We start from the raw sequence: 20,500 nt of genomic DNA, 5'->3' as shown, positions 1-20,500 counted from the left end.
AGGTTTCTAACTCAAAGGTTCTCTAATTCATAACTTTTACTTGCAACTTGCAACTCATTTCTCTGTGAGCAGAATAGTTACCTGCCAATGGTAAGAGTGCTCATCCTTCATCCTCTGTTGCAGTGTGGGCATCTCACCTGTATCACGCTGGGAAGCATGAAAGCCTCAGCAAATCCAGCTGCTCTCAGATCCACTTCAGAATATTTTCGGACAAGCAGACATGTTTATACCATCCAGCCTGGAAGTTTGTTCTATACCATTGCCATGAGTTAGGGGATTCTGGAGAAACTGCAAGACAATCAGTAGGCAAGGAGAATGGCTGCAGGAGACAGTAAGCTGCAGGTGGCTGTGGCTGCATAATAACTTCTGGCCATTGTGTTTGCCTATGTGTTGCCCTCAGTTTGACCCAATGGAGCTGCTCCCAGCACACATCAGGCCTTAGCACAGAAATGTGTGTATGCGCGCACTAGCCAAAATCTGAGCAGGATCAGAGTGTCTGAATTGCCTAAGTGCAGCAGGGGATTGTTATTAGAATATAGGGTTATAGTTTCAACTTGCTATGAAGTAGCAAAAACCCACCTACGAGTACATATTTGTTTTAACACCACAGAATTATTCTTGGCAGACTTGCTACTGGTGACAAAAAGAGATTCCTTAATATGCAGTCTAAAACCTTTGTTTTTGTAGGTCCTTGGAAATTGTTTTCTTGCTGTTGTTTTTGCTAAGGGTGCAATAAAAAAGGTTTGTGCAAAGGAAATGCTACATGAAATTACAGTGTCTGAGATCCATTGTTTGAAATCCTTGACTCAAAAATCATGTGATATGTATTCCCTCTGAGTAATGATTTACTTCAAATGAGATGCCGGCTCAGAAGTACTTTGGGGACACTGGAGCTCTAGATTTTGCTTTTAGAAGTACAGAGAAGTTTTCTGTTCCCTGGATGATATTGTCAGTATCTTTAGACTGACAGTGACATTTTGGACAGTTTTTAAGATTGCACCTGAAAAAACCTGTCACAGAAAATAGTGCAAAGCTCTGACCTCTCACTAGAATTTATTTCTGATATTCTTGGAGTTCGCAAGACATTTGGTCTGCCTTCAAAGAAGACTTCAGGGATGCTACCTTTAACGTTTTCTGTTAATAATTAAATCTTTTAATCTCTTTTACCTGTTAGCCTTTATGGATGAAGTAATAGGCATTTGGAACATTCGGAAGCTTTTCAGCGAATTGCAATTCAGCATGATTATCCTTTGAAGAAGAAACAAAGCCACCTAAGATGTAGTGTGGCTTTGAGCGTACATTATTGAAGGATTAATCCGAAGGATTTGTACTCAGATGTGAGCTGTAGTATGTTGCCGCATTTAGACACATGCTGTGTCAGTAGGGCATTCAAGCTATGTTGTTTTTCCTAATGAGTTGTAAAAGAGGGAGTTTCATACGTGTGACAGGGGAAAACTTCCAGCTCTAAAAATGGTTTAGTCAATACTTTCTCTGCAAGTTGGGCTCTTTACTTATTTGGAGGAGAACTGCGCTTGGGGTTTATCCCAGAGCTGTGATGAGACAGACTATATAAAAAACAGTTCAAGTATCTGGTCAGAAACTTTAATTTGTTTTGCTGAGTGAAGGATAGAGGAGTCCAGATTATTTTCTATATTGCAGTATCTCTAGATTATTTTCTGTATTGCAATTTCTCACTTACTGTGTCCCTGGGGGATGGATGCATTGTGAACAGTATCTCTGATGCTAATCTTCCCACTTCTCAGAGGTTATATCTACTGAATCAAATTCTTCTTCAAGAGAAAAGTACTTTATTTATTCTACTGATGACCAAGATGGAAAGAGCACCAATTGTTAGGTTATGTGATAAAAGGCCTGTCTGCCCACACACAGAGGAGTGTGGAGGCAGTAGCAGGTGGAGGAATCCACGTAACACACTGCTGGCATTCCTCCTATCAGTGGTTCATCTGCGCAAACCAGAGTAGCATAGAAACAGGCAGGGGAATGAAAACTACTGGCTCCTGGGGCTAAACTGGGATAGCCTCAGACTCATGGTCCCGGGTTGACATTTGTCAAGATGAGGGTCTCCAGAGCACCTCACAGTCTGGGAGTGGGTTACTACCAAGGGGTAGGGGACACATTATGGAGTGCAAGGCAAGAGCATTTCAGTGTTACACAAAATTTATGGGATGCCTAGGGTGAGAACCAAAGGGAGGGTAAGGGAGAAATCTGGGTGATATGGGGAGAAAAAAGTGTGGGAAAATAGCTGGATAAGGGAATAAAAATGGTGGCTCACATGTTAAGCAGGGCTGGTCACTATACTTGTCTTGCCGTGACTTGTGTCTAATCAGAACAATCTGTCCTGACTTCTTATTAAACTCAGTTCTAAATTAGGGTTAGGGACTGTATTGATCTGCAGGGCTTGCTGTGTATGCATGCGTATATGGGTTGTATAGGTGTGTTTATGTCTGTGCTTACTAGGGTTGCATCCCTGCTTTCTTAAAGGGTATATAGTTGGAGAGAGCATCTCTTCCTTTAAGAGAGAACAAGTTAACATAAAGAGACACAAACCTGATCTGAACACCCAAAGTAAATGAGAACCAAACCTGGTCAGCCACGCTAGTTGCTAAGGGCATGTGGAACGTAAGAATGTTTGTTTCATTAAGGTGATCTGATAGAGGTCCAGTTGGATAGTAAGTAAAAGTGGGAAGCTGTAAGCAAAATATACAGAGACACAAACCCAGGAGGCAGGCATAATGGGAGCAAAGAAAAGAAACAAACCTTGTCAGTCATGCTTATTTGTGGGCTATCAAAAAGCTGCAGGCAAACTACTACTTTGCAGCTGATGAGGATGCAAACTTTGAAGGTCCAGGATGTTGGAGGGGTGTCACTGAAGCTATATGAACTGGTGAAGGAATGTGCAGCAAAACGTGTTGGAGAGGAACAAAGGAGGAATATACAGAAAGGAAGAGTATAAATGGGGCTGGCTGCATTTAAGATGGGGCCAGCCCATATGCTTGTCTGACCAAACCCTGCGCTAGATCACCACAACCTATTTTCTTATTAAATCCTTTTGTAATTATGTCTCTGTCTTGTCTCACTCTTTGTTACATATGTGTGTGAGGTCTGCAGGGATTAAGTAAAAGAACTTCTTGGAGGGGACTGGCATTGGGTGGACACTGGGCCAGCAACTGGAGCCAGATCATAATCGGGTGCCCTGTGGCCTGTGGTGTCAGCCACTGGAAACAGTGAGAGTCCTAGAGTCAGTATTTGAAGGGGGGAGGAAGTCATAGCTCTGGATCTAGGTAAGGTCCTACAGAACTGTGAGTGAAACTGGGGCTAGCAACTGCAATCAAACTAGGGGTATGGGCACCGCTGACTTGTGATGTCAGCAACTGGAGCAAGTGGGGTCTCAGTGCAAACTACTGGAGCAGATGAGGGTCTTTGCCACCAGCCACTGGTGCAGGAATGGTCTATGTCCCAGAGCGAGTGTATCAAGACAGGCTGAAGTGCTGGTGCCTGGAGCAGGGCCACTTGTATGCCTGGTGCTAGCTGCTGTGGAGGCAGCAGGGAGATGAGGGTCTGTATCTTCCCCAAACCCGAAGGCTGGTGTTGGTGGAGGTATAATTTAGTAGCAAACTTCAGGCTAGACTAGTCAGTGAGTAGGAAGCCTGAGTTCCAGGCATGGGGTCAGGCAGGCAGAGGGCCAGTTGCTTGCATTCAGGGAGACCTGTGAATGTGGAGTGCCTTTCAGATGAGTGTGTGAGTGCTGCGCATTTGTGAGTGAAGACCAAGTGGGACTGGCTGTCAAGCAGAAGATCCATGAAACAGGTAAGAGGACCTGGGCAGGGGTATGAGATGGGAAGGGGAGCCATGCTGGTATTTAGGGTATCTGCAAATGTGCATGTGCTTGTGAATCTAGAGAGTGATGTGTCTGTGTCTGCACTAGTGAACTTCAGTCTCTACCAGTAGGAAGAGAGGGAGAGAGATGTAGCTGTCTAAACTTAGGTTTTATGCAAGTCCTATATGTAGGTGCTGTTTAAGGTAGTGCCTTTTCTGTGAAAGACTGTAACTGGACATGTCCGTGTCCTGCATGTGTGTCTCTGGGATACATACTTGTCTTTGCTGCTTTTTGAACCTGGAGCCACGTCTCTCAGCCTAGCTGGGCTGGATTCCAGTGGTCAGGTGGGACAAAGTCCTGGGCCTGTAGCTGTGATAGCTGGTGTCCACTCATGGCATCCCTCAACACCTTGCTACTTGATGGACTTGGGAGCATGGAACTATGGCAGCCTTGCCTCTGCTGGGTTATTGAATTTAGCCCGTCCTAACACTTATAATAAACACAAGCATGAACTGACAAATTAACTAGCTAGGTGTTCTTGAGAGGGTCACATCTTAGTAACTGGAGCAGAAGTCATACTAATTTGCCTTTTCCTGAAGCACTGCCCTTTCCAATGCCCACCGTTTGTGCTGTTTTAGGGAAACTATGTAACACCCTTTTCATTTGTCAGTTGTACTACTTCTGCCCTCCAGCTAGTTTGTGCAATTTCCGATTTTTAGGTATTGTAGGTTTAAGTAACATGTGGGACATGTTTCGTCTCTGTGGTACAAGTCTGCTCTGCTTCTGGTAGTTTTCACTGAGAAGAGAAGCTAATACAGAAATTATCTCTAGCTAACATGGCCTTGCTGTTTTTTACAGTTTTTTGCTACTCAATTCTTTTGTGTGACTGGCTTCCCAAGTCTCTTACCTGTGTTGCTGAGCCTCTCTAGGCTCACTTGCATGCAAGTGCTTTTCCTTCAGCATTGCACCCTGCTCTGATTTTATCACTGTGTATCTTAGAGAAGTGTTGGAACCAGAGGACCTTCTGCAGAGAATATCCTGTGCAGGCACTTTCCTCTGCATAATAGCAGCAAAGGAGTACCAACATCAAAAGTGGGGCCTACATGTGGCAGGTTCCTAGAAATCATGACTCGAATATGATTTCTAGAAAGGAGGGCTTTCCAGGAGCAATGAGTTTGGCCTGTCATTCATTCTGCTTGTACAAAACCAAAACCTCTAGGCAAGTGTTGCATTTACACATTTCCTAACAGAGTGCAACAGCTGGTGAGTACTTGAAATCACAATAACCATTAGTAGCTTACCTCTGACTGTAGCATATTTCCACACTTGCAACTCTGCCTTTGAAACTCTGGCTTGCCATTTCTCCTCTTACTAAATGTTTGAGATGGTTTAATTTTGTATCTGAAAGATGCTGTTCTTCCCTCAGCTCTCAAAAGAAAGCTGAATTTCCATTATCATCACTGGATAATGGATACAGGAAGACAGTTTGAGGTATACTGTGTTTAAGGTTGAACATGAATGTTTTAGAATTTTAAAAGTTGGCTTTAAATCTGGCTGGAGTGGCAACATGGTACATAGGGGGAGTTGTGTCTTAGTTTCAGTCACTTTTTGGAGTTCATGATATTTTAAAAGTGACACATTGTTCATTGTGTGTTAATTAATTTCAGTGCCATTTAATGATAGGCTTTCAGCCTCACGCTTTGTTTGCAAGGCAGAAAGGGGGCATTGCTGTGGGCACTCCAGAAGAGCACTGTTTTCTTTCCTTAAGGAGACACAGGGCTATGGTGGTGAGAATCTGAGGATTGTGTTGGTGAGAATCTGAGGATCACTGTTGTTCCAGCAGCCGTGGCTGTCTCTGCACATTATGATGTTTGAAAGGCCTTCACAGTGCTTCAAGAGAGATGCAATAGCTCTGATTCTGGTGGGTGGCTGAGCATATTTCCCTGCAGAGCTGCTCACAAAGAGCTGACAAGTGCAGTTTTAGGAAGGTTTGTGTAGGAGCATGTGTTTTCATTGCTGTTTTCTGGAAAGGGAGAAAAATAATTCTTGAGTAGATTTCTACAAACATCACATCCTTTGTTTTTGACAGTAACCATGCCAACTATAGTTTGTACAAGTACTTAATCAGGCCCACTCAGCATGGGTTCATGAAAGGCAGGTCCTGCCAAACTAACCTGATCGCCTTCTATGGCAAGATGACCCACTTGATGGATGAGGGAAAGGCTGTGGATGTAGTGTACCTGGACTTTAGTAAAGCCTTTGGCACAGTATCTTACAGTATCCTACTTGAGAAACTGGCTACCACTGGCCTGGACAGGCACACCATCTTCTGGGTTTAAAATCTAGCTGGATGGCCGGGTCCAAAGAATGGTTGTAAATGGCGTTAACTCCAGCTGGAGACTGGTCACAAGTGATGTTCCCCAGAGCTCAGTGCTGGCTCCGGTCCTGTTCAATAACTTTATGAATGACCTGGACAAGGGGATCACGTGCACCCTTAGCAAGTTTGTGGATGACACTAAACTGTGAGGAAGTGTTAATCTGCTGAAGGGTAGGGAAGCTCTACAGAGGGATCTGAACAGTCTGGATTGATGAGCTGAGGTTTAACAAAGCCAAGTACAGAGTTCTGCACTTGGGACACAACAACCCTGTGTAGTGCTACAAGAGTGACTGGAAAGCTGTCTGGCAGAGAAGGACCTGAGGGTGTTGGTTGACAGCTGACTGAACATGAGCCAACAGTGTGCCCAGGTGGCCAAGAAAGCCAACAGCATCTTGGTTTCTGTCAGAAACAGTGTGGCCCTGAACTCTGCACTGGTGAGGCCGTACCTAGAATCCTGTGTCCAGTTTTGGGCCCCTCACTATAAGAAAGACCTTGAGGTCCTGGAGCATGTCTAGAGAAGAGCAACAAAACTTGTGAAGTGGCTGGAAAACCAGTCTTACAAGTAGCGGCTGAGGGAGCCTGGAGAAAAGGAGACTGAGGGGACACGTTATTGCTCTCTACAACTACCTAAAAGGCGATTGCAGAGAGATGGGTGTTGGTCTCTTCTCCCAAATGACAGATGATAGGATAAGAGGGAAGGGCATCAAAGTGCATCGAGGAAGTTCAGATTGGACGTTAGGAAAAATTTCTTCACCGAAAGGGTTATCAAGAGTTGAGTCACCATCCCTCAAGGTGTTTAAAAGACATGTGCTTAAGAACATGATTTAGTAGTCAACAGGTACGGCTGGAGTTGATGATCTCTAAGGTCTTTTCCAGCCTAATGATTCTGTTATTCTATGTGATTCTGTGATGGTCCTGGGGAGATCGTTCTGCTTTATTATCTTTTCTTTCTTTCTTCATTATTTTCTATTTTCTGCAAATGACTTATTTCCACAAGTGCTTTCATCTTAGGGGACTTGTTTTAGCTTGTTCTTGTAAGCAATAAGAATGCAAAACCAAAAATAGCTTGGAATAAGCAATTAGTGAAGCTGGTATTTCTTTGAAGTGCTCTCTAGAATGTATCTGCACCTTGAATTTAACAGCATTTTATTTTAATGAAAATTAGGTGATTTTTTTTCAAAAATACTCATTCCTGATCTGTACCTAGTGATGTCAGTGGATTTTGTTTGGTGTTCAGTTTGATTTTCAGTGGGGTCTTGGTTGGGCTTTTTTGTGAATTTCAGTAAGAATGTTTAAGCCATGATCAACTACTTTATGATATTCTCCTTTCGGATATATAATGCTACAACCAGACTAGCTTACTGAAGAATTGCATATAGGGAAAAGGGGAGAGCTGTACTTTGTTTATGTATTAACAGTGCATGTTTAGTTAAATTGTTGTTATAATTATTGGAATTCATATTGAGGCTTCAAGAAAGTAGATGCGTTTGAGAGGAAGGGGAGAAATGAACCATTAAATATATTGTATCTTTTGGCTGGTAATTCTGAGACACAAATACTTACACAGTCAAGCAATATACAGTGTGTTGTTTTATATGTACATATTTTTATATATTGGGTATGTTATATATTTCTATTTTTTATTTAATATATAGTTTATATATTATATATGGTATACAAACTATATATAATATATAATTATGTATTTGTTTAAATGAACTTATATTGTAATGTATAAACAAAACCAAAGGAACTGAAACAGCAACTAGATGGGCAAAGGTTCTCAGATGACATATTAGGTTGTTTAAGGTGGGAGACTATAAAGTAAGTGACTTGCCTATAGTCACATAGGGGTGTCTGTAGGAGAGGCAGAAGCAAATTTATACTTCCAGAATGTTAACTATAAAGCCACTTGTCTCCCTAGTTGTTGTTCTGTTCCCTCACTCCAAAAAAAAAAAAAAGCTTTCTTGTATCTCTGCTTGAATTTCTTGCAGAATTTCTGTAAAGATTTCAAGTTCCAGGAATCAGATACCGTTTTCTCCTTTCCTTCTTGTAAATGATGTCTTCTTTTTAGTACCTGTCATTTCAGTAATGAGACTGCCTTCTGCAGCCTGCAAGTAGATTTCAGTCCTAAGTTTTAACCCATGTAAAGCAACTACTTGCGTTGAGCAAATGCTGAGAGCACTTCTAAAGTATGTTAAAACGTGAGAGGAGCAGTGAGATACTAATGACACTGCTTTTTTTTTCCATGTTTCTTAACATGATGGAAATCACACATGAAGCTAGTTGCACTAGAGCATTATATTGCAAAGACAGTATATATTGTAAGGTTTGAACACAGACCTCTAATTCCTTTTTGGTAAACTGGCTTTCTTAAAAAAAACCCAAACAAACAAGCAGTTGAACTGTGCAATAAAAAGATGCTTTGTGTTTTTTTCTTCAGGTGAAAAATGTGTTTTGTATGAAGGCAAAGGAAGGTAGAAAAAAATCGATACGTGCCTTAGTGGCTATTGGAAATGGTAAAGGGGCTGCAGGTATGTACATTTCTTTTATATAAAAGATGCCAAATTATTAATGGTAATAGGACTTTGGGAGGCATTGTTGTTTAAAGGGATGTTTTATACTTTAAAAAAAAAGAAAATTTACCCTTTTTTTTCCACTGGGCAATATTGAAATACCTGTAAGAAATGAGTTACTTCTGTAAAAATAAGCTTTACAATCGAATTATATATGTGTTAATTAGGACTCTGTTTTGTAGTAATATGTGGTTAGGCTTGTAGCATATGTTATCCACTGGTAAAAACATTTTTAATTTAACTCTAGGGGGCTACAACTAGCCACTGATAGATCCTGCTAGAAGGGATCATCTGTGCTTTCCTGTAGACACTTGTTTCTTTTTACTGTAGATACTGTTTATGTTTAAAAAAGTCAGAGCCTGAAAGTATTCAACCATACATATTGGCATTTGTTTCACCTAGCTGCAGATTGTAGCTGTTTACTTTCAAGTCAGAGGAAAGAATCAGGCCTCTGTAAAATGTGCCTGGCATTGCAGGTGGGCTGACATGGACCAGGTAATATTTGTCCCCTTGTCCTCATGTGCTGATGGTGGAAGAAAACTCAGCTGAGTGTTCTTCACAGAGGTGCCCGTGCTTGACTAAAATAAACCCAAAGCTCTGAGTTAGTAGAGCAGATCAAGTCTAAGGAAGTAAGTGTCAGTAGATGTGGATTTATCTTTCTGATTTTGAAAATCACTTGCATGTTATTGGAGTTCTTGGGGTTTTATTTTCATTTGTCATGGGTTACCCCCAGCCAACCTGGAGCAGCTAAAGTTGTGAGCAGTTGTGGTCCCAGTTCCCTTCCCCTACCGTGCCAGGTAAAGGAGAGAGGGACATGAAAGATTTGTCGGTTGGAAAGTAGAACTTAAACAGCTTTACTGGAACAATAATAATAATAAGGAAAGTACTATTTATAATAAAACATACACAAGTATACAAAATTACCTTGCTCCCTCCTCTGCCCCCCATGAGTATGTCAACATAGATGCTGCAGAGCAGGCACCAGAGATCCAGGATCAGGGGCAAACAAACAGGTGAGGCCCTCACTGGATGTCAGTCATCAAAGAAGAGAGAGTTTTTTACTGAGTGTCACATATGGGATGGAATACTTTGTTGGTCAGTTCTGGATCACCTCTCCTGTCTGCCCCTCCCTGCAGGTGTGACCCTTTTCCTTCCCTTTTACTTCCACCAGCTTGAGGATGGCTTGGTTTCTATAGGAATAATATAAACAATGGCCTTCCTACAAAGCAGTGCCCCATGTTATGACTTCTAGAGAGAAATGCTGTTTGAAAAACGTGCAGTTAATTTTCAGAAAATGAAGTTACTTAGTTGAGACTTAGCTGAAGTTAGAAAACTGATTCTACTTTACCTCAAACCGGAACATTCCAACAGCAGTGACCACTTTGCAGCAAAAGGCATCATGACAGTTGTGCATTTTCATGGGTTATTTTCTAGCTAATGTTAGTATTTGTAAGTAGAATTAGTATAAATCTGGCTAATTTTTCTTCTTTATTCTTCTGTGTAAGTTTCAGGGTAGTCCCTTGGAAGTATTACTGCTTTTAGTTAAAAAAGGGCTTGTTTACTGGTAGTATCAGCTAGAATATTGTTTCAGAAGTTTGTAATGAATTTGTCAAATCAGAAGACCATAAATTTCCTTCTGATTCAGCTTCATTAGGAAGCTTTCTTACTTTATTGAAGTTAATCATAAAAAAACCCAAAGACCACTTTATGGGTGTTATGACCGAGCCCTGACTGACCTGCTCAGCAGTATGGGGAGTGAGGAGGAGGTGAGGAAGGGATAGCACCTGTTCTCTTCTGTGCTGCTGCCAAACTGCACAAAGCCTCAAGCACACACAGCTTTGCGCCAAGATGGATGTTTAAGACATACAGACAAATGCAAATAAAGAAGTTGATCTTTACAGTGGGCTTCCTACAAATACTATATTTACCTTTTTAGAGAAAAATGGAATACTCTGGGCCCTTTCAATCTGGTTTCGTAGTGTAAATTAAGTAATCTGCAGGTTGACCCATTTGTAGGCTTTCTCCATGATGAGTTTTTATAATGGTCTCTTCAGCAAGCAAATTGAAGTCTAACCATAGAACTGCTATCTATGCAATAAATTAAAGAGAACAAATGAAAAGAAAGGTAAGATTATGAAAGATCTTATAATACAAGCGATATTTTGGAAAATGAATACTGGTCAGATACATTCAGTTTAGATGTTGGCTTAGCCGCGTTTATATCTGCTGTGGAAGAGTTTTGGGCCTCTTACTGCAAGAAAGGCATTGAGGTCCTGGAGCGTGTCCAGGGAAGAGCAGTGAAGCTGGTGAAGGGGCTGGAGAACAAGTCTTATGAGGAGCAACTGAGGGAACTGGGGTTGTTTAGCCCAGAGAAGCAGAGGCTGAGGGGAGACCTTATCACTGCCTACAACGACCTGAAAAGAGGTTGTAGAGAGGTGGGTGCTCTTCTCTTCTCCCAAGTGATAGGTGATAGGACAAGAGGGAAGGGCATCAAGGTGCATCAGGGAAAGTTTAGATTGGACATTAGGAAAAATGTCTTCACTGAAAGGGTCATCAGTCACTGGAGCAGGCTGCCCAGGGAGGTGGTTGGGTCACCGTCCCTAGAGGTATTTAAAAGATGGGTAGACGAGGTGCTCAGGGACATGGTTTAGTGGCAGATAGAAATGATGGGACTCAATGATCGAAGAGGTCTTTTCCAACCTGGTGATTCTATGATTCTGTGATTCTAAGGTATGATTTCTTTGTAATGAAATTCTAAGCACAGTTATGCTTGTAGAGTAGTGATGACCAAGCTATCTCTAGAAGTGATCAAACCGTCTCAGTGCAGCATCTAACTTGGATTAATTAGCCCTGGATCCCAGCTGATATCATGGTACTACTTCTTATGTTAGTAATATCACTCATGGCAAGGAAATAGATGACTGATATGTGGCATCTTGTGCTATGTTCATTTTCCCCAGAAGTTTGGAAAATGCTGCAATAAGTAATGACAATTCTTTCAAGTGGGATGTTTAGCAGTCTTGGCCAGAAGAGCCTTTGAGTTGTCCAGAATTGGTCTTTACAAAGTCAGAAAAGAATTCACTCTAATGCAGCTTTTTATGTTGATGTATGCAAAGTAAAAAGTTGGAAGAAAATTGTTAATTGAATCGATTATTACTGTTGATGAGAAACTCAGTGTAGAGAGTGCTAAATTAGTTTGTGTTATGGTTGCAATTTTTAATTTTTCTAAAGGATTATGTTCCAGTTAAAAAAAAACAAGCCAAAAACAAGTGGCCAACCAAAGGAAAACGTATAAGGCTAGACAAGACTTAAAAGCACATATTAGTGCTTCATTCTAATTGTATAGCCAGGTCATTCTATATTGCACATTTTTGGATAGATTATGCTTAACAGTATTGCATATTGAGAAAGCAAAACCAAACATTACATGATGTGGTGGTTGCTTCCACTGTCTTTTTAAAGACAAACAAACAAACAAAGCCCCAATAAACAAAACTCCAACAAACTAAAAACTGTCACTGTCTTTTTAAAAAATCTGTAAAGGCTAGCAGAAAAGTGTATTTTCTCTCAAGGATTTTCTGTTCTATGTTGTCATTTTCAAAAATTATTGAGCATCCTTCATATCATAGAATCATAGAATCACCAGGTTGGAAAAGCCCTCTTGGATCATGGAGTCCAACCATTCCTATCTGAAAGGTATTTGAAGGTATATGGTTTGCTTTTAGTAGCCAGCTTTTGGGTTGGGTCAGATCCAAAGCTTGTGGGCTAGCATCTGAGGACAGAATTACAGAAGATACCACTTAACTGTAAAGGCATCCGTAAACGGACTGTGCAGTCACCCTGTACAGCATGATTTTCATTCATGCTTCTAGTTCTGTTACTGAGGAAATAGGGTTTATTTTTCACTCAGTTTTCAGATAGAGGAGTTAAAAACTTTTTTTTTGTTGTAGAATAAGTTTTATTTAAGAGGATGTGCTAAATTTTTCTTGACATTCTCATGTGGATACAAACCAGTGTACATGAAAATTCTTGTTGGACCTCAGTTGGGCTTACGGGTGACAGCTGTGCAGAATTAAAAGAAGAATCCACTAAAACTTTGAAAGCGAATATCTGTGAAGTAATAATCCAAAAAATATGATCCTAGTAACAGAGGATGCCTCCCTCTATCGGGAGACGGGAATCTTGCTTGTATTGTATTGGTGATGGAGTACAGGAAATTGCATTTCCATTGCTATATGACTTTAGTATAAAAATCCTGCTTTCAATATATATGGAGACTATCCACCTTTTGGATGTAAATGAGTAGAATTGGTATCTCTGATGATGGGATATATGTGGGAGCTCTAATAAGAAAGGTGCATTTCTAGTCAGCTGCTGTTTTTCAGAACTTCATTTATGTGAAAGATTTAAGTCCAGATACATTCCTCAAGCTGAATTTTAGCTGCAGTTTAAAAGGGAGAAAAATCTACATAGAGAGGAAGGTGTGGCTCTCCACCAGAAAGATTTGCTACTCTGAAAAAATTCTTCCCTATCTCTTATTTGAAAAGGTTTTTCATGAAATAGATTATCACTTTAATCCATATGTGCTGAATGATTGAATTGAGGTTATTGAGGTTGCCCAGGGGAACTAATTTTTGGCATTTTCTAATCTATTTTGTCACTTCACAGAATTAATACAGTGCTACTGTGCTCTGTTTGTGTGTGTTTAAAAGAACTGCATGGTTTCCTTGCGTTTTCTTGTGTAGGAGTTAGAAAGTGACAGAAACCTCTGAGTGCATGGTGTTTGCACAGAGAAAGCCGTCTCAAAAGGTAGCTGATAGAAGGCACTACTCTCAACTGTGTACTTCTTCCTCAGGCGTATCCAGGCTTGTGATTATACCCTCTTTGCTTGTTGAACCACAACAGTCAGGATGGTATTTTTTCCTAGATATCTTCCAGCCCATTTCTCTGGTAATGCCTGCATGAAAATAGTGAGTCATTGTTGGCCAGTGGGTCCAATGCCATTGATTTTTGGATTAGGGCTTTGGACGCAGGTAACCCACAGCCCCAGCTGACACAAACAAAAACGTTTAAGGACCAAGAAGCTAAATCTGCTGATTTGAAGCTAAATTATTTTAATACAACCTACTTTGACATTATTGGACTACAGAGTTTGTAAAAATGGTTGTCACATCCTCTTATTCATTCCGTACAGTTAGTTGGTGCCCTGCTCTGAGCTCACTGCAAATACTCCAAGACTGCTGTTAAATCTCTTCAACACTACCACAGTTCACCTGGTAAATAAGAGTAGGCCTGAGGGCTCACAGAGAATTAAGTAGCAGCTTGTAAAGCGTCAGTCTTTTTTTTTCTGTTATAAATGCATGCATTTTTTTGCAAATGCACTTTTCTCTTATATCTGGTTTTCACATTCTGTTTCATTAATAGAAACCCAGTCTCCGCCTTTGCATCTAGGGTCTTGGAGCTATTCTTTGTACAGATGTAGCCGATATATATGCGTCAGCTTCCTTAATTTCTTTCTTTTAAGCAGCAGATGACTTTTTTTAGCTGAAGTAGTCACCACTGTTCAGTTGTTTGGAACAAGTTTGAACAAAAAAAAGTAAAATCTTAGCATAGTTTGGGTTGGAAGGGACCTTAAGGATCATCCAGGTCCAAACCCCCTGCCATGGGCAGGGACATCCCACTAGATCAGGCTGCCCAGGGCCCCATCCAACTTGGCCTTGAACACCTCCAGGGATGGGGCATCCATGACTTCCCTGGGCAACCTGTGCCAGTGTCTCACCACTCTCATGGTGAAGAAATTCTTATATCAAGCCTAAATCTGCTCCTCTCCAGTTTATACCTGTTCCCCCTCGTCCTATCACCACAAGCCTTTAAGAGTAGTCCCTCTCCAGCTTTCTTGTAGGCCCCTTTCAGGTACTGGAGGATCTCTCTAAGATCTCCTCTGAGCCTTCCCTTCTCAAGGCTGAACAAGCGCAACTCTCTCAGCATGTCTTCTTATGGAAGGTGCTCCAGCCCTCTGATCATCTTTGTAGCCCTCCTCTGGACCCATTCCAACAGTTCCATATCCTTCTTACGTTGAGGATTCCAGAACTGGACACACTACTGCAAGTGAAGTCTCACAAGTGACGAATAGAGGAGCAGAATTGCCACCCTCGACCTGCTGGCCATGCTTCTTTTGATGCAACCCAGGATGCGGTTGGCTTTCTGGGCTACGAGTGCACATTGGTTCTCATTGACCAGCACCCCCAAGTCTTCTGTAGGGCAGCTCTCAGTCACGTCTTCCCGCATCGCATACTGAAATCGGGGATTGCTCTGTCCCAGGTGTAGGACCTTACACTTGGCCTTGTTGAACCTCATGAAGTTCTCAGAGACCCACTTCTCCAGTCTGTCCAGGTTCCTCTGGATGACATGTCCGCTGCTGCAGCTGTCCCATCATAGAAAGCCACTAAGTTGGTCATACAGGATTTGCCCCTGATGAAGTCATGCTGGCTGCCATTAATCATCTCCATGTCCTCCATGTGCTTTAGCAGAGCTTCTAGGAGGATCTGTTCCATGATCTTCCTATGCACTGAGGTAAGGCTGGCAGGTTGGTAGTTCCCAGGATCGTCTTTTCTGCCCTTTTTAAAAATGGGCACATCATTACCCTTCTTCCAGTCACCAGGGGCTTCTCCTGATTGCCCTGACCTTTCAAATACCATGGAGAGTGGCTTGGCAACCACATCAGCCAATTCCCTCAGGACTCTGGGATTCATCTCATCAGGTCCCATAGACTTATAAATGTTCAGGTTACTCAGGTGGTCACAAACCTGATCCTCCTCTACACTGGGAGGGGGTTTACCCCACTGGTCACCATCTTGCTGGCCAATGACCCAGGAAGGGTGAGGAGAGCAGTTATCAGTGAAGACTGAGACAAAAAAGTGGTTAAGTACTTCAGCCTTCTCCTTGTCTGTTGATGCGAGGTCACCGTTCCCAACCATCAGTGGGGGTATATTTTCTTTAACCTTCCACTTTTGATTGGCGTACCTATAGAAGCCCTTCTTGTTAGTCTTTACTTCCTTTGCCAAGTCAAACTCCAGCTGCACCTTGGCCTTCCTGACCTTACCCCTGCACCAACGGGCAGTGTCCCTATGCACTTCCCAGGTTACCTGTCCCTGTTTGTACTGCCTGTGCAGTTCCCTCTTGCTCTTCAGTTTGACCGGCAGGTCTTGACTCAGCCACGCTGGTCTCTTCTCTTCCCTGCCTGATTTCCTGTATCTGTGGACTGAGCGCTCTTGCACTTTATAGAAAGCATCCTTAAATATTTGCCAGCTCTGTCCTGCTCCCTTGTTTAATCAGCAGGTCTCAAAGGCTCTTAGAGGCTTAAGCAACTTAAGGCTTATTTGTTTTCATTTTTGTCAACAAGCAATTGGCATCTAATTGTTAGGTCTTCATAACTACTAGACTGTTACTGTCTAGGGTTTCTATGGGGTTTTTTGTACCATTTTCCGAATATGATCTCTGCAATGGATTGAAATAACAGGTTGTGAAGTTCTCTGTTTTTCCCACTTTGCTTTCAGAAGGTCTTGCTTCATATATTTCTCACTAATAAAATGACTCTTCTGTCTTGCAGGTTTTGCAATGGGGAAGGCAGGTGACAGGATGAACGCCTTACGGAAAGTATGTTGATTGAATTATTTGTTGCTTGATGACAAGCACAGACAATTCATACCTACCCCTTTTTTTTAATAATCACTATGTTTTGTAGTCTATGCAAAGAACTAAGTCTATGTACGTGATCATCCATCTTGATACAAATAATCATAGAATCGTTTAGGTGAGGAAAGACCTTTAAGATCATTGAGTCCCACCATAAACCTGACACTGCCAAGTCCATGACTAAACCGCGTCCCTAAGCACCACACGTACACATCTTTTAAATACCTCCAGGGACAGCGACTCTACCATTTCCCCAGGCATCCTGTTCCAGTGCTTGATAATCCTTCCAGTGAAGAAATTTTTCCTAATCTCCAGTCTAAACCTCTCCTGGCACAGCTTGATGCCATTTTCTTTTATGCTATTACTTGTTACCTGGGAGAAGAGACCAACGCCCACCTCACTGCAGCCTCCTTTCAGGCAGTTGTAGAGAGAAATAAGGTCTCCCTTCAGCCTCCTTTTCTCCAGACCAAATGAACCCTGTTCCTTCAGCTGTTTTTCATATCATTTGCTCTCTAGACCCTTCACCAGCTTTGTTACTCTTTGGACACGCATAATGAGGTTGCCCTGCAATGAGATTCTGTTTATGCACTCTTATTTTTATTCTACTCCCTTTTCTGTGGCCTATACCTATCCCCCGTTGCTCACTTGTTATTAATATCTATATACCGTAGGAACTGCTTACACAGTTTGTAGGAATTTTTCTCTTACACGTGCACAATGACCTTATTAAGGCTCCTTTAGACTTCAAAATGTTATTTGTCCATCTATATTAATCTAGTTTGTGTTGTAATGCTCAACTAAGCTATTCATTTTGATAATGTTACTATATTGAGAAATCTTTTTAAATATTAAATCTGTTAGGAGCAAGCAGTTCTTTAAAGAGAATATTTTCATTTCTTTAGTATAGATGTGGCAAAGTTGTTTTCTTAAGTTTTCTTTCTTACCTTTTTTCTGCCTAGTTAACTGAAACATAGTGAATTTCAAAAACTTTGAATGAAAAATTAAGAAAAAATATTTCTGCATATGTTCCCTAGGCAAAGAATAAAGCAATACGCTGCTTACATTTTGTAGAGCTGTATCAGAACCACACAAGTAAGTATTATAGTTTTTTTAGACTCCATCTTTAACTTTCAATAATTACTGAATGTAGAAACAAAAACTAGTTGCAACTAGTTACAAAGCATACAAAGATGTTAATTAAAACCCTTCTGATCTGATGCATTGTATCACTACATTATTTTGTGTGCATTGTTTTGTTTCTTTAGCATGCTGCATGAAATCCTAAACTCAGAGTGTTTTATCTAGACAGTGGTAATGTCAGAGTGGGTAGTCTGTCAGTCTCTGTGTAAACTATATCACCATTGTTTACATTCACTCAGATTGTAGGAAGGTCCAGGAAGAAAATATAAGATTGCATAATACGAGATGTTAGAGTATTGAGAGTATTGTCTCCCTTCTAGTCTCCTGACTTTGCCATGTTTAAAATTTGGATACTTAATGCATAGTATTTCAGGCATTAAAAATGGGGACAAGGGAAGGGGATAGTAGCAAGATTGCTGGCACAGATTGCTGGCACAGTTGGAGTTAAAGAAATCAGATACTGTCGGAGCATTTCTTCTCTACAGTGAACTCATCTTTGCTTTTCCCTTTGATGTGTCAGGGATGATTCCCTGCTGGCTCAGTCCATGTATGCTGATGAAGCCCAGCAGTTGACAAGAATGTAGGCTGGAGAAGACAGTCTGATGTTTCATGGCAGCTTTTTGTTAATTCAGTTTAGTACCATACAAGTCCTCTCTGATGTCAGACATGGTACAAGTATACCAAATGTTCAGTTACCTATCAGAAAAATTTTGAAAGGTAGTACCTTACAGAGTATATGGGTATGTAGCCACATCATTATGTATATTCAGTATAATAAAACTTCAGCTTACAAGTACAAAACTGCTGGTATCCTCATGAATCTGTTCCTTGAGCTTTATTATTTTGCACTAGCAGATTGGGGATTTGATTAAAAACTGGTGGTGTTTCCACCATGCTTTCCAGTCTGTTTAACATAGAAGTCCTCTCTAAGCCATCTTGACTGCAGCACTAGACTCCACTATGCAGAGAGTAAGTCACTGCATCAGCCACTCACCAGAGGATGTGAGTTTGGGGTTCCTTTTGAAGCAGAGAAATGCAGGAAGACTGGAATACTAAACTCTCGGTATGGAAGATCCAAGAACATTGAAGCCTATGGGGAAATCTCGGATTAAAAGCTGCATTATTAGAAAAATGTGAGGATGAGGAAAAAAAGTTATATCATGTGAGCTCATTTTAAAACTAAATGAGGATCAGTGGAGCACACGGGTACTTCATATTTTTCAAGTGAAGCTTGTTTTTGTATAATATAACTTAGTATTCACAGATGTTTTGACATTCCTAATGTATTCCAGAGATTTACCTAAACTAAAAAAAAAAATAAAGCCAACTTCTCCTTCACAGTTCTGAAAAACTTTATTTTCTCCCCTCCAGTTTACCATGACATTACAGTGAAATTTAAAAGCACAACCATCCGCATGAAGAAGCAAAACAAAGGTAATTAAAACTGCCTGGAAATTTTCAAGTTTCATTAGAAATACCTACCGTTCATGATATGGCTTTGTTATTGTAAATTGGGGTTTGAACCTCTTACACTGGTGGGAGCTACTTCAGCTCAGGACCTTCCTACCCATCCACCAGAGCCCAGCCTGGTGCCCAGGCACCAAGGGCTTCCAGGCTGGGGGATGCAACTGTCACTTTTCCATTTGCAGGTTCAACTAGTAGTGAAGCCAAGTATGCATCCCAGAGAGACAGGGACATACACAGGCATACAGGATACTGACACAGCTGGCAACAGACAAGGCACTGCCCTCAGAAGGAGGTACATACAGGACTCAACGTAAACATTAACACAGACAGACAAGTCCCTTCCTCCTCTTTGGCTGGCAGAGATAGAAGGTCACTAGTGCAGGCACACACAACAGTCTCCAGGTTCACAGGTACACACACATTTGCAGATCCCTTGAGTACCAGCACCCCTGCCCAGATTCTGGGCCCTCTAACCTGCTTCACAGGTCCCCTACTCACTGACTGGTCCAGCTTGATGCTCACTAGCCAACACACGTGCACTCACACACTTGTCTCTTATACATGCCACATTCACAAGTTCCCCTGGGTGTTTGAGCACAGCCCCACTGCTCATCTGATACCCCAGCCCAGAAGTGAGGCCCCCCTACTCACTGGCTAGTCCACCTTAAAGTTTGTTCGTGAAAACACATGCGTGCCTTGTGCACATCAAGACTGAGAAAGATACAGATGCTTAAACCTCCCAGCAGCCACCAGGCAGATGGGCTATGGCTTGTGATCCTGCTCTTGCCACTGCTGGGTTTGTATAGCACCATTGATTCTTACACCCCTCCCAGTCCGAGTCTACCCTGCTTTACAGTCTTGCCAGTTGAAAAGTCCAGGCTGAGCATCCTGGAAGTGGCACCTGTTGTTTCTTGATAGCCCATCAGTTAGTGGTGATGTTGTTTATTGTCATTGTCTCTGTTGGGTCTGTGTCTCTGTATATTTTGTTTGTGATTTCCCCCTTCAGTTTCTCAGTGGACAAGGTGCACAATTAGATAACCTCTCTAGAATAAACATTCTCACATGCTCTCATCAGTTAGTGTGGCTGACCAGGTTTGGTTCTCATCACTGTCTCCCTTATCATTTGTTGACTGTGTTTGTGTCCCTGTATGTTCTTGTCATTCTTTTTCAATGTACCCTAACAACTAGCAGTGCATTGGAAGAACTTGTAATTAAGAATACTTTCAGTCCACAGTGATACTAAATCACTGTCAATAGTTGGAAGTATAGCAAATCCGTGTGCTGTTTCTAGTAGCTTCCACATGAACAGTGACTTTTTGGAAGACATGTTGCTGAGTTTCTGCTATCCCTTTCCTCACTTTCTGTAGCAGTATGTGCTTTGCCCTGTCATCCCAATGACAGGGATGC

The 20,500-nt window shown here is 41.6% G+C and overlaps 1 protein-coding gene across 2 annotated transcripts in view; it reads left to right on the top strand.

Moving 5' to 3' along the window:
- MRPS5 (mitochondrial ribosomal protein S5) overlaps positions 1-20,500 on the top strand; it is a 160,842-nt gene that overhangs the window by 21,585 nt on the left and 118,757 nt on the right. For both annotated transcript variants that reach the window (XR_011337064.1, XM_069852942.1), the window contains exons 6-9: positions 8,659-8,749; positions 16,401-16,447; positions 17,521-17,578; positions 18,998-19,060. Coding sequence is in view for 1 of the 2 variants with exons in the window: in XM_069852942.1 (XP_069709043.1) it covers positions 8,659-8,749; positions 16,401-16,447; positions 17,521-17,578; positions 18,998-19,060 (259 nt within the window). In the remaining variant the exon portion in view is untranslated. The remainder of the gene's footprint in view (positions 1-8,658; positions 8,750-16,400; positions 16,448-17,520; positions 17,579-18,997; positions 19,061-20,500) is intronic.

The sequence above is a fragment of the Phaenicophaeus curvirostris genome, chromosome 2 (genome assembly GCF_032191515.1).
Source record: "Phaenicophaeus curvirostris isolate KB17595 chromosome 2, BPBGC_Pcur_1.0, whole genome shotgun sequence".
NCBI lineage: Eukaryota > Metazoa > Chordata > Aves > Cuculiformes > Cuculidae > Phaenicophaeus > Phaenicophaeus curvirostris.
The sequence above is the reverse complement of the archived record's forward strand: the minus strand, read 5'-3'. Positions and strand labels throughout refer to the sequence as shown.